Source organism: Fragaria vesca, linkage group LG6 (genome assembly GCF_000184155.1).
Source record: "Fragaria vesca subsp. vesca linkage group LG6, FraVesHawaii_1.0, whole genome shotgun sequence".
In the NCBI taxonomy this organism is placed as follows: Eukaryota; Viridiplantae; Streptophyta; class Magnoliopsida; order Rosales; family Rosaceae; genus Fragaria; species Fragaria vesca.
Genome location: NC_020496.1, coordinates 1,093,847 through 1,106,720, shown reverse-complemented (window position 1 = coordinate 1,106,720; position 12,874 = coordinate 1,093,847). Strand labels below are relative to the sequence as shown.

Here is a 12,874-nt window from a genome sequence, read left to right as displayed (position 1 = left end):
CTTTGCTACCTCAGTTTGGAATCAAACTTTTCCTACCGTCATTGTTTCTCATTTTTCATTTTCTTCTCTCAATACCTTTCTTAAACACTTATCTCCCTTTAGTCAGCTCTCACTTTTATTTATTGCCTTTATCACAGCCTATTCTATTTGAAAATACATAAAAAACATTTCGTTAGAAATTAGTATACTTCTGCTTCTCAAATCATATACTCATCCTCTCTATCTTTTCCAAAACTATCGTTCTTGCCACCCACCTAAGACGCATAGCACTCCTCACATAAATGGACTGAAGGAGTATGTAGGTTACTATGAGCAACTTTGATGGTACATTTGTTGTTAACAAGTCGTTGCGACAAACATTGTATGTAGACGATAATTAGTCTGTTATTGGAGTTGTTATCATATTATGATGAAACAAATTGCAGATATTATCTATCGTCTCGACGACAAATTTTATGCTCTTGGGCAACGTGGCAATCTTCTAACGTTTAGTGTTACGTCGGACTCCAACTCGGAGCTAACAACCTTGGAGTGTGGTTTTCCTGCAAATGCCTTTATCATGAAATATCTTGTGGACTCGAATGGGAAACAAGATTGGTTAATGGTTGACAGGGCCTGTGATTGGGAAGATCATGAAGAGCTAGTTCAACGTTTTGCCAAAGAGTTCAACGTTTACCAATTTAACTCTGATAAGTGCGTGTGGATAGAGAAGGAAACCCTGGGGCATGATGTTGCTCTTTTTATTGGAGAAAATCTCTCATTACGTGTGGTGGCTTCAAAGTTTCCGGGATGTAAGAAAAACTGCATATACTACAACCATGATTTCGATTTCATGAACGAAGGTATGCTAAATGATTTTGGTGTGTATGACACGGAAAAGAAGAGCATCTCAAAACCTTACTCAACGAATGCAATGAATTTATTAGAGATGGTCGATCGACGTCCAATTTGGTTTACGCCAACTTTTCAATTGTGAATGACAGTCCTTTTATTTCTGATATATAAGTCCGAGGTCAACCTTGAATCGAAGAAGGTGAGGTTGGTATTAGGACCGCAACTTGTTATTTTAGCCAACGATGTCGTTTTGGTCTAGAGGCTAGTCGACTGTTTGTAGCTTGGAACCTCATTCTGCTCGATTTCCATTTCTTAGTCTAGGATCCTAATAATTTTCTCATATATATATATATATATATATATATATTTTCTCCTTAATTAATCAAAATACAATCAAGGATTATTAATCAAAATACACGTCCACCTTCTCCGGATTGCAGCATGCATGGCTCACGTCTGCATTCCTTCTTCAATATCCTTGCATGAGAGAGAGAGAGAGAGAGAGAGAGAGATTAACACGGTTTTTGATTCCGTAGTCCTAACTCCTATAGGTTTGTGATCACAGTTGATTTCGTGGTCCTAACTCCTATCCATTTGTGACTAGCATGACTAAGATTCAGTTCGGGTTCGTGCACCTTTAGTGAAATATCAGTCTGGTTCTACCCATATACCTTTATAGATCTGGCTCTACTAAGATGGTCTTTTAGACGAAAACTGGATGGATGAGTCTGCTCATCAAGAAGTTTAAGAACCAGTGAGGACTGAAGTCAAGGTGGCTTGCTACCTTACCTTCAATAATATCAATAAATAAAAACTTTAGCCAGGACTAGTTTGAAACTTTGTAGTTTGTAACACATGGATTCATATTAATCTTGTTGAAGCTGCTTTTGCTATGTACCGTGATCATATGGAGTTCATTTAAAAATCATGAAAGGAGGAAGGAGAATGAATGCAAATAGAGAACAAGACAGTAAAATCACTTCCTCCAAAGAAGAAAACCAGTACAAAAATAGGTGTAATGAAATTGATGAACACATAACCTGAAACGATTGAGAGGGTTTGCAGCTATTTTTCATGTAGGGTTGAGCTTTCTTCCCAGACAAATATTCACAATCTGGGAATTCTGTCAAAAAATTGTTCCGCCAATCGTAGAAAATAATGAAAAGAATCTGTTCTCCCTCATATTATACAGAGTTCATTACTTTATATACATGACATATCACATTGTTCGCAGAAAACCTCGAACATCAACCAAGAAGTTACTAAGATTTTTCCTGAATATTTGACAGTTTTTACGATCAATGGTAGATGAAAGCTGATTTGCACTTGTGAGAGTCCGCAACGCATTTGATAGTCTTGATTTCAATGTTTCATTTGCCTGCCTCTCTATCAACTCATTACCTAATTTCTGTACAGAATGAAAAAATATGGAAGAGATCAATAAAACCTAGGAGAAAGGTTGAGGTAAAGTGATGCATGCAAGTAATTCATCTAGCAGTGTCAAGAAAGGCATAGGATACGACCGCACAAGATATAATTGTAAAACAAATTTCTGTGTGTGTTACCTATATGGTAACTCACGTTTAAAGAAACAAAAAAGTAAAAGTAATCTTGAAGCAATGCAAGATAGGCTGAAGTAAAGGACATTTCATTCCCGAACAAGTGCTTGACCTCTAACCAGGATGAAAAGATGTAAACAGGGAAAAGCAAGCCATCCACGGCCAAAAAACACGTAAGAAAAAGCGATGGGAAAACTACCTGGTATAGGCTTTGCTCACAAAGTATCAGCGGAAGAAGAGCATCTGCTGCACTGCTGACCAGGTCAGGACTGAATCATACAATAAAAGTGTTAAACAACATGCAACAAAAGCAATGGAGGAAACCCAGCATGTCAATATCACTAAACCTTACCTGTAATCCCCAAAAAGTAGTAATTGCAGTACTGAGCGAAGGAACCGGCTCAAAATGCCTTCCTGAAAATTTCCACCAGGATCCTTGAGGCCTGCAGCATGTGAGCCCAAGCCTACTTTGCCAGCACTTGTTTCCTTATGGTGATAAGAAGCAAGAGCTCTTAAAGCTCTGAGACACATATCAACAACTTCGGCATCCTAACAACAAACTCAAACCATACAAGTCACAGGTTAGAAATTAGAAATTATGACCAGTTTTAGGGAATACAATTATTTTAAATTCAAAGAATCCTCAAACGAGAAAAGCAAAGAACATATTATATGTCTGTTAATTTATTTTTCGCTGAATTATCCATCTCTTGTTAGTCCATCAGGTTACAGGTATATCAGCAATCCTCCAGGAATTAGAATCGTACAAGTCGCTTTTTCGATCACTTCAAATTGATTGATATCAACGCAAATTAAGAACAAGACAGATGGATAAAGCAAAAAAAGGATAAGATATAGAGCAGTACATGCATATATTTGCAACCTAAATTGGAACTGAAGCCTACAATTTGAACAATCAAGTACCTGATGTTGAAGACCAAAATCAAGGGTTCCTATTACATGAGAAAAGGCTTCACTGCTTAGTTGTGCAACTGTTTCAGGATAGACCTCCAACATATGGGAGATCAATGAGAAGTACTGCACGATAATATGTCATAAATCAGCTTCAAAGAAACAACACTAAGGCTTTTCCTTCATGAAGGGTAGAAGAGCTCACATCAAAACAAAACTTGGGGTATTTCAGCAGCTCCAATGATATTAGAGGAGTAACTATATGAAGACCGAAGTAAACGACCTGCAAAACTGATGTGTCAGACACTATAAGTTTGGCATGAGATTAAAGCACAAAAGTACGAATTACCTGAGATATGTTCGTGCTCTCCGTCTCAGTGGAATCTGATGAAAAATCAACCTGCAATTAGGTATTTCATAATAGGTTCATCCAATGCTCAATGGTAATGAACAGTAACCAATCAGATACACTAAGAGGCCATACCAAATCTTTGGAACAAAGGCCTGAAAGGAGCTGGAGTAGAGCACGCAAATCCTTGTACTTCTCAGTCTTTGCTTCAGTGCTTAAGCTGCTTGATAAACTTATTGATATCTGGAAAGCAATAAAGAAGTAACACGTGACAACTTGGAATAGAACTATTTAAAAAATGGGCAAGGGCGCATGGCTACAACAATAACGGTAGAAATAATTTATTTATGAAAGCAAAATCAACAGCTAGAATCACTAGGTAATATACGTTGCTCCAACCATGAAGACAGAACACAGAAACATTATTACTAACATTATTATAAGAAAGACCCAAAGTTACCTGCAGGTTGCATCTTGATTTGCATGTCATAAAAAAACTAAGATGTTGCGGTAAACATCTTATTCCAATATATCCAATTCATCCAAGACATCCCATACATAAAACATCAGTACACACGAAAACAAGCATAATGCCAGAAAAATACCTTGCCAATATTGTTTGCTGAATAAAGACGAAGCAAACTCATGCAGAAATTGACAACAACAGCAGTTTCCTGAGCCTCTAGATAGCTTATTTGTCCATCCACCCAATCAACTACAAACTTGAGTAGCAGATATACAACTGCAGACTAAGCAATAATTAAAGATCAGCATAGTTTTTAAATTTTAAGCATATGAATAATACCTCAGATGAATGTTACCTCATGTTTGTAAACCTCAAGAAGAACCAGAACAGGATTCATTGCAGAGAATCCCAGCTCATAAATTGCTTTCTGCAAACGAGGTTCTGAGGCACTGGCAGCCCCACGAAGCCTTTCCAACAAGCAACTGACCTACAAGATGCTACGATGTTAATTGTTCTGAATTACTGAAGTAAAAAAGTAGATTTAGGTTTCTTTTATGAGTTTGTGTCCTTACCGGCAGGATGATATCTGGTTGTTGAGCAACGTTTTTGAAGTCGTTTTTGCTTGTGATTTCAACTAGATATGTTGCCATATGTCCCATGAGATCCCTAACGTACCTTTATGAAAATGGTACAAGAAAATTATTCTCTCTGACATGGCACATATGTTAGAAGATAAACTTTCTATGTAAGATAATTTAAATAGAAGACCTACTGGTTTGATGCCTCCAAATTTCTCAGACCAGAAGCTGACCGAACTAGTGTTTGAGCAAGGGAACGCTAGAACACAAGAAAAAAGACATATAACTAACGGAGATAAAAGTGTTAAGCAACTCTCAATTAAAGCATATTAAATTCAAATTCTCACCTGATGAGCTGTATTTAGCAAGAACAAAGTTTTTTCATTAGCAAAAGCATTTGAAAGGTCACGCCATGAATCCTGCTCAAGAAATTTGGGATCATTCATCCAGTAAAGTTCACAAAAAGGACAAACAAATATAAGAGAAATTTGAAGGCAAACAACTGATATTTGGGAAAAACTTGGATACGGTACAAGAAAAATATTGGATAAGGCAATATAGGGAATACCATAATAACATATTTTATGCTTTCAAAAAATGGGCATGAAATGATCTCACCCACCAAAGCAACAAGATGAATGCAAATATGTTTTCGCTGAACAAGCGTGTGAAGTAGCTGGAAACAAGTAAGCGCCTGCAAACACAAACCAAAAAGCATCATCAATAAATTTTAATCTCAACAAGAAATTATATAACTAGAAGCCCAATCATTATGAAGACATGCCAAGACTATAATCCAACTCTTGCACAATTACTCGTCAGTATATGTCCCTAAAACCTGTAATGTAAGACTAGATAATCCAGAATATACTAGGAAAGTTACCTTCTTAACCTTTCTCAGTATTTCCCTAGACCCTATATGTAATGTAAGACTATGATCTAGAATACACTTGGAATATTACCTTGTTAACCTCTCTTAATATGTGTGCAATACACTTTGGAATGAAGGAACACAAGAATGGTCGTAGTTCTTGAAAAACTGCAAACAGCCACAATCAACTAGGTTTTGTAACACACACCTGCAGATACTTTTCTCCAGGATATGACACCAGCGCTGTCAAGGATATGCGAACAATTATGTCTAGCACCAATTTTCCTTGACCCTGTTGTCCGAAAAACTTTAGCAAGACGGTTGTAGAGTCTCGACTTTCTTCAGGAGACATTAGGTAAGTACAAGACCATCTAGCAAGGAACCATATGACAGCCTGCACAAAGCATAAGCTTGAAATAATGGAACTGAATTGTTTGAAAACAGCACTATCAGTCAAAGAATTAGTTAAGGTCATCAGAGATGACACTTATCAATTTGGCACCCATGATAATATACGCAAAGGTAAAAAAGGTGAACTCTTGGGTAATACGGGACAGCAGAAACAAACTAAATGCTACCTCCATGAGTCTGGGACTGAAAACTGATGCTCTCATTTCTGGTTTTAAACTTTCCTCGGCAAACCTTATGATTGAGCTGTGTTCAAATGGGAAAAAAAAAGACATTAAACAGTATATAAACAAGAATTTAGAGTTTAGAGCCCCAATAGCAGTACTCAATTTTACTCAGTATGCCTGATTATCGCATTCAAGATGTTCTATGATGTATACGAAAGTATACATAGACATAGGATACCTTATTTAGGGGAACTTACCCACAAAGGATGACAATAGGATGCGTGTCTGCTTCCAGATTGTGTGGAAGATGAAATCGTATAGCATTTGGAATCTAAAAAACACAGTAACTGAGAGTCATACCTCAAAGCCGCACAATGAAGTTATTAAGTTCACAACAAGTAAAAACCAGTATGATAGAGTTAAATCAACAGAAACTACAGAGAAGAATTTTCAAAAGTTAAAATTATATATAAAATTAAAGCCAAAATAAATGTAAAGTTTAAAGGCCCCCTAGAGATATCCTGAAATCATGACAATTAGCAGACTCTTTAGAGCTCTAGAGATAAATTATAAACCACTAATGAATTAGGCGATTATCTTATCTATGAAAAGCTTTCCACTAATGAATTAGGCAAACTTTTAAAATACAATATATTTTCATCAGATATTTGTTGTTCTTGTGTGTGTATATGCATTTGTTAATATGAATTTTTCCATAAATGAACACTGGATGGATCAACATTAAAGAAAAATCACATATGCAGTAGTTACTGCACAGCCTAATTACCAGAGGTGTTTCTCCCTCCCCTTCATCAGCGATTACGTGCCCAGTGATAAGTAGCAAGGAGTAAAGTTCCTCTAAAGTTTCAGTAGGATCAATAATGCCCCTGCCCTATAAGAGAGAACAAAACTTAGGGTATAAGCAACTCGAAGGGGGGGGGGGGGAAAAAAACCAAGACTTTTAGCACTATCTTTAAATTCAACAAAAAAAGAAAAATAGAGGTAAAAACAAAAACAAAAAGTTATACCATTCTCTTGTGCTTTGTCATGTAGAGAAAACAAATGAAGTCTAAAGAAAAGAAAATTTATCTGGTAATCTTATCTTTAATAGGCAAGCTGGTAGTCTTATTTTGTAGAATAATAATAATTTGTACCGTATTATCACACAAAGAGAGAGAGAGAGAAGCGTTGACATTCACCTGATTAAGCCGTTCAAAACGCTCCGAAAATAGTCTTGTGAGAAAAGGTACTGTGACCTCAATTGCTGTTCTACCAATTAGAGCATAGGAGCCTAGCCTCTCATCCAAGGCTGCATTAACCATACATTATACACGTGAACAAAATATCATGAAAAAGATGTCACTTATCACTTTTCTTGTTTCACCAGTTATCAACTTATAGAAGGAACTCTTGTATAGACATTCTGATAGCTTTCTTTCATACCAGAAATAGAGGCCTGAAGGTAGTCAGAGTCATCATCTTTAAATGCTGATGCAGAAGCAGCTATATGACATAGCATTCACCATTATGTATTGATAATTAAAAAATGTAAAAACAGATGGTTCTGGAACCAAAAAAAAGAAAAGAAAAAAGAAACAAGAAAGTAACATGTTGGAATTACCTTTCAGTTCAGCCTGTACAATCAAGGCAAATAAACTGGCTGTAGCATTTTTCCCTTCAGGTGGAAGGGATGCATTTCCACCGTCGCTATTTACTGGCTGAATGGAATTGAAAGAAAAAAGAGAAGGAAAGTCAGGAAATCTGAGTGACCCCAGTATATACCACACTGATCAAAATCCAATACAAAGAAATGTTAAAAAGTGATCTTTGTTTTCACAATCATAACATAAGGGTTAAACAAGTCTTGAATAGAATACAAGCATACAACCATGATCTTTGGAAACTGACATTAATAAACTAATCAAATCAATCATAAGTACAGAGTCTTGCTCAAAAAAAAAAAACATAAGTTTAGAGTGTCTCAACATATATGAAAAATACCAAAACAACAATATCTCCACAGACTAACTAAAGCATATCATTGTGAATTTAAAATTATACCACAAGGAGTGCAGTCCAAGTATCTAGTAATATATCGCGTGCCTCCCAGCTCCAAGTCTCTTCTTCAGAGTTGTTGGTCATTAGGTTCTTGACAACTTCAGACATCAATATGCATAACAAGGTAAGAGTGCCATAAGACCTGCAAAAAGTATGCCCAAAATTCAAAATAAATAACAGATTCAGTGCATAAAAGCCATCCAACCTAATATCACCTTCATATGATGATTGATGATATAGTAATTAACATCATGATGGTCAAAGGTTACCTTGTTGATTTTAAGAGTTGGTCAAATGTTGACGGAGTTGTAACAGTTGCAATTGACAATAAAGCACGACAACCATCAAGCATCTCGCTAAAGAAAAGCAAAATGAGAGTGAGAAATTGTACATGTAAAAAATAAATAATAAAGCAATGGCAGGGGAAATTCATATTTCTCAGGGGTAACCTTTCACTTTTTCCACATTCAATCGCTCTAGAAACAGCATCAGGAGGATCAATCCACTGTATTACTCCGGAAAGCAGTTGGAGCAGATGGTGTTCATGCATTTGTACTATCATTGAACAAGTTCACCACATTACATATTTTTACTGATACTTGATGAAACCTTGAATACTATACATCTGAGCAAGGAAAGAATTTTACCAGATGAAAATATGGTTCCTGTTAAGGAGCAGAACTGTACTACTAACTTTCTAGCAGAGACGGCAACAGGGCAATCGAGCCAATAACCTTCACAAGAAAACTTCTGTCTCAGTGCTGCATATAAGTTCAGGAGCCAACCTATATGACCACTAGTAACCAAAACTTCACGCCAAGCAGGTCCAGGCTACAAGCACAGCAAATCCAGAAACCTAGTCAATGGCTTAAATTTACTCTGACATATTGAATCTGAGCTTTACATGAAGATTTGGATGGCACATATGTACTTCTGCCAAAATCAGCAGCAGAAGAGCAACACATTTATGGTTGTTATTATCATCATTGTTATTATTTATCCTATTTTTTCGTATAAAACCCCTGTTGCCAAGCAACACATTTATTAATTGTGGATTTGGACAGCTTATGTTTTATGTCAGAAACCATGGACCAACATAAGAATGGTGGCAAGTTGGCAATACATTCTCATGAGTGCTTTCAGTCAGTATGTTATGTAAAGAACATTTCTTCAGAACAAGAGAAGTTCATGCTACGAACTTAATACTTAAAGAAGCAGTTACCTGCACTAGATTACACTCAGATCTCTTAGGTGAATCAGTACCCATCCGAACTCCAAGAGGGACTGCAATTGGACTGAACTCCCAGTTCAGGATTTGAAGCATGAGACGCAGTGCAGAAGTACAGACTTTAACCTCTGGTACCGCAGAGTCAGACTCAACTATTCTATTTGTAACACTTAATGCAGCATCTCGTGCCCAGCAATAGAAAGTCTATTCAGTGAAATTAACAAAACATCAGCATCAGAGCAATGAGGACACAGCAACGAGAACAAATCAGGCAAGACCAAAAAGAAAGCCACTTTCATAATCTCAAAGGGAAACTCCCCCATATAAAAAGAAAAATCAAACGTATTTGTAGGCAAGATGAACATGGCAGTAGTTATACCTTCAAGTGGTCTACCTCTAATGATTTCCTGCAATGCTCATGAAACTCTCTAGGTAGACCCATCACACTAGAAGTAGATGGAGAAAATTCGGACACCTTAAACAAAAGAAATCCTTAGTCTTACATCTGATAATATCCTAAATACTGAAGCAAAAACCAGTCAGAGACCAAAAAATATAAAACATAGAGTAAGCTGAAAGAGAGATATACCAGAGATTCCAGGAAATTAACTCCAGCAAACTGCACATCTACACCGTGAATGCCATAAACAGCCTGGTTTACCTGTTACACATGACATCACCTGAATATCAAAAAAGATCTCAAGAATGGTTTTTGATAATGAATCAGACAGTGGGGTAGCAACTTGATTATATGATAGAATGAAGACACCAATGGTTTCTTGTTCCTAAAATTGTAGACTCAAGAATGGAGTTCAAAGTAAATTCTTAACTAAGGAAGTCAGGTTTCTTATATATATTAATCACGCACCTGATAGAAAAATTCATCCTTCTCAGCAGCTGAGAAATCAAGCCTACAAAAAATAATTGGCAAAATAAATTTCCAATGTTTTGTTTTCTTCATAGATTCTCTGCTATCATGGCGTCAGGTACCAAAATTTGATTTAATAAAATACAAAAGTGCAAACAGTGCTTGTAGAATTTATCAAATGGGTTAAAACGGATACATAAAACCCCATACAAAATCCAAGTGAAGGCCTAGACTTGTAATGCTCTTAAAGAGATGCACTTTCTAATAAGATTTTGTGAAGTTCCTATAGATTTGGTTTTAGCTTCATGAATTGAAATGACCTCATTGTGCTCCAAAATCACAGAAAGAGCGAACTACTATCCTGAATCCCATATTGATGATCAACTACAAGACCAGTACACAGCCCAGTATATTATTAATCATTTCTATGTTACTAGAGAGGCAAAAGTAGAAACTAAGGAATAACTAAAGCTCTGTGATCAATAAGACACTGGGTCGGTATATTTCTAGTTTTCTGGTTCAATAAAGTTTGGTTCTCGTCAAAATAAAAAACAAAATAAATATTACTTTGCCAAGTCAAGAGTCATGTCTTTCAAACTGGAGTGCTCTAGTTCCCACTAGAACATGGATCTAATATGCTTGGCAATTCCTGTTAAAGATTATGTGAAGCCCATGATTATAACACAGAGTTGCAACATATGAACGATAGTTTTCAGATACACATGTAATACGTTCAACATTTACATATAAAATCAAGTGCCACTTACCAACCCCTTTTCAACAATTGAGCAGCCACAGAGGACACTTTTGCTTGGACATAACCCTCAGGTGAATGCGCATGTTGCATAACAAAACAAAGACAAAAACTGCAACAACAAAAAAAATATTAAATACAAGGATCGATCACTGATCAAGGATTATGACATATCATTACTAATGATAGGAGCTATGCCTAATTATAAGCAAAGGTATCTTTGATCGTAGAAAGACAACTTAAGTATTTAAGAAAGATATGTGGCAGTGATTTAATCTTAATTTCTTGTCTTTATTTAAGGAAAGCAAACTATGAAAGTGATGGACTGGTATTATTAATATTGCTGTTAGAAACAACAAGCGATAAGTTCACAGTGTGAGATAACCTAATCATGCTTCTCTTTTCATCTGAGCTAAGAAAACCCCATTCTCTAATAGCTGCATCACGAATTGCAGCTGCAGCCTGAAACCTTGCATTTGCCATCTGAGAGTTCTCTGAAACAATGAAATTGCTATCAGCATGACAAATAGATAGGACAGCCAAATTGTTTTAACTATATTCTCTATGGCATGAGGAGAAAGCATAGTGTAATAGAGAAGAAAAATCAAATTTTACGCCTGGAAAGCAGAAAACGTTTTTGACTTACCAAGAATGAATTTACATGTCTGGTATGGTTGAGGAGCCTGGGAGAGTGACAAAATAGTAGCTTCAGCAGCACCTAAATTCATCTGCATCTGCTCAAGGGAAAAGTAGACGTAAGACGATGTTCTATTCATATGAGATCGTACATACATATATATATATATATATATATATATATATGCTGTACCACTTCCAGCGCCTTAAAATAAAATTTCAAACACAACTACCACTCGAACTTCACTCATGTCAAGTTCAAGAATCTGATAATCAAATAACTACAGTCATCTCGAAAATCAAATTTCGATTCTTCATAAAGTTCATTCCTCTAAGGTCACTAGAGAAACCAAGACATAAACAAGATCAGCAGTCTCACTATCACTCCAATTCCTCAACCCTATTTCCAAAAACTAAATATTATGTGCCATCTCTCTCCTTCTTTTCACCATCAACTCTCCAAAAACAGAGACTCTACTTCTCAAACTTCTACACTCTTTTCCTCTATTTCCCTCCAAACCCATCAACACTAATCCCAAACATGTCCACTGCAACTCTCTACTCAACTTGGCAATGTGGGTTCCTCACCATCATCAATCTCCAAAACAGAGAACTCCAAAAGAACAAAGCTTTAACCAAACCCATCATTCTTTATCCATTTCTACATCAAACCCATAAATCCTAATCCCAAACAAGTTCACTTCATCTCTCCAATAAATCAACTCTGAATGTCCCATACCAATAAACTCCTAAAGAACAGAGCTTTACCTGAATAGAAGTACAGGCGAGCTCAATGGCGTGCATGGTGGACTGGAGCTGCCCCAAGTCCCCAGAATTACCTCTCTCCGCAAATCCCTGCATACTTCTTCCTCTGAAAAAATCAAACACCAATGGAAAAATGGTCACTTTAACATTCGTTTTATCTGGATTCAATAAGAAAGAGATGAGATTGGGGTGAGGGGATTGATATAGTGGGGATTGGAAGTTTACCTGAGAGAAGAAAAACAGGGGATTAGATCATAGAGGAGAGGAGAGACAAAGAGTGAGGCTTTTTGGGTGTTCAAGAGAGGAAGTGGTTTCAGAGAAAGAGAGTGGACGGATTAAACTAATCAGTTACAAGGGTTTTTCTTTTATACCCGATAGAGTAATTGTTGCAATTTTAAGATTTGGCTGTGTGACCCCAAAG

The 12,874-nt window shown here is 36.5% G+C and overlaps 1 protein-coding gene across 1 annotated transcript; it reads right to left on the bottom strand.

Annotated features, from left to right (window-relative positions):
* Positions 1 to 1,878: 1,878 nt before the first annotated feature.
* Positions 1,879 to 12,549, bottom strand: LOC101292911 (exportin-4-like). Its single transcript, XM_004302046.1, has 31 exons — positions 12,457 to 12,549; positions 11,699 to 11,786; positions 11,438 to 11,546; positions 11,066 to 11,164; positions 10,299 to 10,341; positions 10,020 to 10,091; positions 9,810 to 9,905; positions 9,425 to 9,634; positions 8,850 to 9,033; positions 8,652 to 8,757; positions 8,472 to 8,558; positions 8,206 to 8,344; positions 7,766 to 7,862; positions 7,588 to 7,647; positions 7,344 to 7,453; positions 6,932 to 7,036; positions 6,402 to 6,475; positions 6,148 to 6,223; positions 5,778 to 5,963; positions 5,321 to 5,392; positions 5,046 to 5,117; positions 4,893 to 4,957; positions 4,693 to 4,795; positions 4,476 to 4,607; positions 3,790 to 3,897; positions 3,655 to 3,705; positions 3,511 to 3,588; positions 3,318 to 3,431; positions 2,746 to 2,942; positions 2,593 to 2,662; positions 1,879 to 2,242 (listed from the first exon to the last, which is right to left on the bottom strand). The coding sequence occupies exons 1-31, from the start codon at positions 12,547 to 12,549 to the stop codon at positions 2,054 to 2,056; spliced, it is 3,285 nt and encodes a 1,094-aa protein (XP_004302094.1). The 3' UTR covers positions 1,879 to 2,053.
* Between the last annotated feature and the right edge of the window lie 325 nt (positions 12,550 to 12,874).

Coding starts and splice junctions, on each gene's coding strand:
- LOC101292911 (XM_004302046.1), bottom strand. CDS start 12,549: ATGCAGGGATTTGCGGAGAGAGGTAATTCTGGGGACTTGGGGCAGCTC. Junction 9,906..10,019: donor TTAATTTCCTGGAATCTCTG/GTATATCTCTCT, acceptor CTTTTGTTTAAG/GTGTCCGAATTTTCTCCATC. Junction 6,224..6,401: donor CCTATTGTCATCCTTTGTGG/GTAAGTTCCCCT, acceptor ATTTGAACACAG/CTCAATCATAAGGTTTGCCG.